At 37.4% G+C, this 2,833-nt stretch overlaps 1 protein-coding gene across 1 annotated transcript in view; it reads left to right on the top strand.

Moving 5' to 3' along the window:
- The window catches only part of LOC108756957, a 14,349-nt gene extending 13,469 nt beyond the window's left edge, over positions 1-880 (top strand). The window contains exon 3 of the mRNA XM_018501162.1: positions 645-880. Coding sequence (XP_018356664.1) covers positions 645-838 — 194 coding nt within the window. The 3' untranslated portion in view covers positions 839-880. The remainder of the gene's footprint in view (positions 1-644) is intronic.
- The last annotated feature ends 1,953 nt before the right edge of the window (positions 881-2,833 follow it).

Below are 2,833 nucleotides of genomic sequence, written 5' to 3'. Positions count from 1 at the left end.
TACAGGGTGGGCCATCTATTGGTACGTTTTTAAAAATGCGATCAAATGAGCATACATTGATATTTTTTATTAATTTTTTTTTTGTTGTGAAGCTAAAATTCAAAAACGTACCAATAGATGGCCCACCCTTTATATATCCATATGTATCTCTATACATATACATATATGGCGAACAAAATTTTTTTCCTTATATGTACTAAAAAACTAAAGTTTAATATACATGTACAATTACACGCATATATATATATATTTACTTGTAATGTTGTATGTATATATTTTAAATATTAATTAATAATATTTATTACATCACTATACGTATCTAATTATTATTAATAACATTATAACATCATTAAATATAAATAATACTACTAAAGCTAGACACGAAAGTTAATTAATAATAGTCAATTATTGATTCAACAAGTATTTTTTCTTATAATTTCCAATTATGTAACAATTAAAGTTGATAGTTTTAAATTCATACTTTTGATATTATTTATGTTGAAAACTCATTCGCGTATTCTACATAGAGATTTCGTTTAAACTTTTAAAGGGCGATATAATCGTTTCAAAAAACTATTCAAGGAACAAAAGCAATGTTTTATACGTAAATGTTTGCTAAATAGATTAATGCTTCTTTCCTTTAGATTCATCGGCGATAAGAGGACGACCCCCCTTGGACGAGAAAGCCCATCGACGAGGGTGCCCATCAGCGAGCGAGTCGATGTCGGGGGTTGGAGACTCGCGTGTTGGTGGCGGTGTACCGTCGACGGCGGGAAAGGGTTACGGGAGACTTCAGGGCGCACGTAAGAATCCACGCGACGCCATGCTCGTCGGTTGAGAGACTCGGCGACTCGGAGGCACGGCACAGAGAGAGAGAGAGAGAGAGAGAGAGAGAGAGAGAGAGAGAGAGAGAGAGAGAGAGAGAATAAGAGAAAGAGAGATAGATAGAGTGAGAGACAGATGCGGTGGCGGCGCTGGTTGAGAGACGGAGAGAGAATGGATCAATACCGTGCGATACACGCCGAAGTAATTTCATTGTCCACTGTTAGCGGCGGCTCACGTGTCGCGTGGCGGCGCGGCGTGGCGCGATGTTGGCGTGGCGTGGCGTGGCGTGGCGTGTGCACGCGGTGGGCCTCGCAATGCTCGTTCCCTCTCGCTTCTTCACCCTTTGTTTTTTCCCTTATACACTCTCTTTCTCTCTTTTTTTCTATTTCTCTCTCTTCCCCCCCCCACCCCTCTTTCTCTCTCTCGCTCGCGCTCTCGCTCTCTCTCCCTCTCTCGTCATCCATCTCTCCCTACTGCCTTTCTTTCGCGTTTCTCTGCCTCGACCACTCTCGATCGCCCTGCTGGTCTGCTCTTACGGGGGTGAAAATAGAACCCTTATGGCGTTCGAGTGATAGCCGTGCGTCGCTACTAGCCGGTATTGATCACCCTTCGCAATCAATGTTAACTACGTCGGGATCTGGTTGAGAAGTGTGATCCTGAAATTCGCTCAGCGTTGTTCAGTGCAAACTATAAGTAAAACTGTTGCGTTTTGTAATATACATATATCAACAGTTAAAAAAGAAATATATATATATTTTTTTATAGGTAAAAATATATACGTAAATATATTGCTTAAAACACATTTTCTTATTTCTTTATTTATTTAAAGCAAATACCAAATACTATATCTATATTTTACAAAATGCGTTACTTCTACATGTATACATATACATATTATATATGAATGATTGAAATTTTTATTAACTTTGAAAACTACAAATGCAAAATGTGAGCTCTAAAAAAAGTATATTATCAAACATATTACGCAGATTTTACATTTTTTAATTCTTGGAGTTAATAAAAATTTCAATCATACATATATATAGAAGAAGCATTTTGTAGAATATGCATATATGTATATAACATTGGTTATTTGCTTTGAATCCAGTAAAGCATATAGGGTGCAAAAGGAAAATTGACATAAAATGTAGACGCGAGCAAAATATATAAAAAAAAAGAAACCAAAATAATATGTCAGAGCAGCTGTCAATTTTTGTTTTTGTCTCTCAGAAAATTTAACGTAATTTTTGTTTACGAGATGTTTGATAAGCGAAAAAGACTTCTTTTCTTATAAGAGAGGAAAAAGACGGGTAAATCTTCCAATTCTGATCCGTTACAAGAATTGCGACCGCTGACTTAGTCATAAATAACATATTTTCGTTATCCGATAAATACTGTTTATAAAGAAAGATTATAAACGAGATATTTATCGTCCTCTGCCCATATCAGTGTGTCTATCAGTGTACGGTAATTTCGTTAATGTATAAATATCTCATGCGAAATGGAATGACTGTCGAAAGTGTGAAACTTTAAATCGATGTTGGTCCCGCAACGCAGAAATTAGCAAGCATCTAATCGAAATTGCACATCTTACAACGCGAAAGGAACGGTAGTTCAACTCGGTGCAGTCGACCCATGAGAAAAAAGGTAGTGGACCGTAAAACTACTTCCACTTTGTTGCGGGTGTTTGCTTGCATAGCGCGAGACTCTCCCGACAACAAGGAGGTGACTCTCACGGGCGATCTTTCACTCTCGGACATTTAGAGCGTTGACTTTCTCCCGTATCGAAACTGTCGATCGTGCGAACCGTGCAGATATGACGAGTAGGGATGTCCACCGATATTGTGATGCTGGAAAGTATTGCAGTCATTATAGTGTTTTCTCATATTTAAAAAATAGTATGTATTGCATAAATATTCAGTTCGCAATGCTACTGTAATTTGCAATACTATACTTTTTAATAGGTCAAGCAACGTTAAGTCCTCTCTTATCTTTCAAAATTCATTCG

Source organism: Trachymyrmex septentrionalis, unplaced genomic scaffold (genome assembly GCF_001594115.1).
Source record: "Trachymyrmex septentrionalis isolate Tsep2-gDNA-1 unplaced genomic scaffold, Tsep1.0 scaffold131, whole genome shotgun sequence".
Classification (NCBI taxonomy): domain Eukaryota; kingdom Metazoa; phylum Arthropoda; class Insecta; order Hymenoptera; family Formicidae; genus Trachymyrmex; species Trachymyrmex septentrionalis.
Note: the sequence above shows the minus strand (reverse complement) of the source record. Positions and strands in the feature narration are given on the sequence as shown.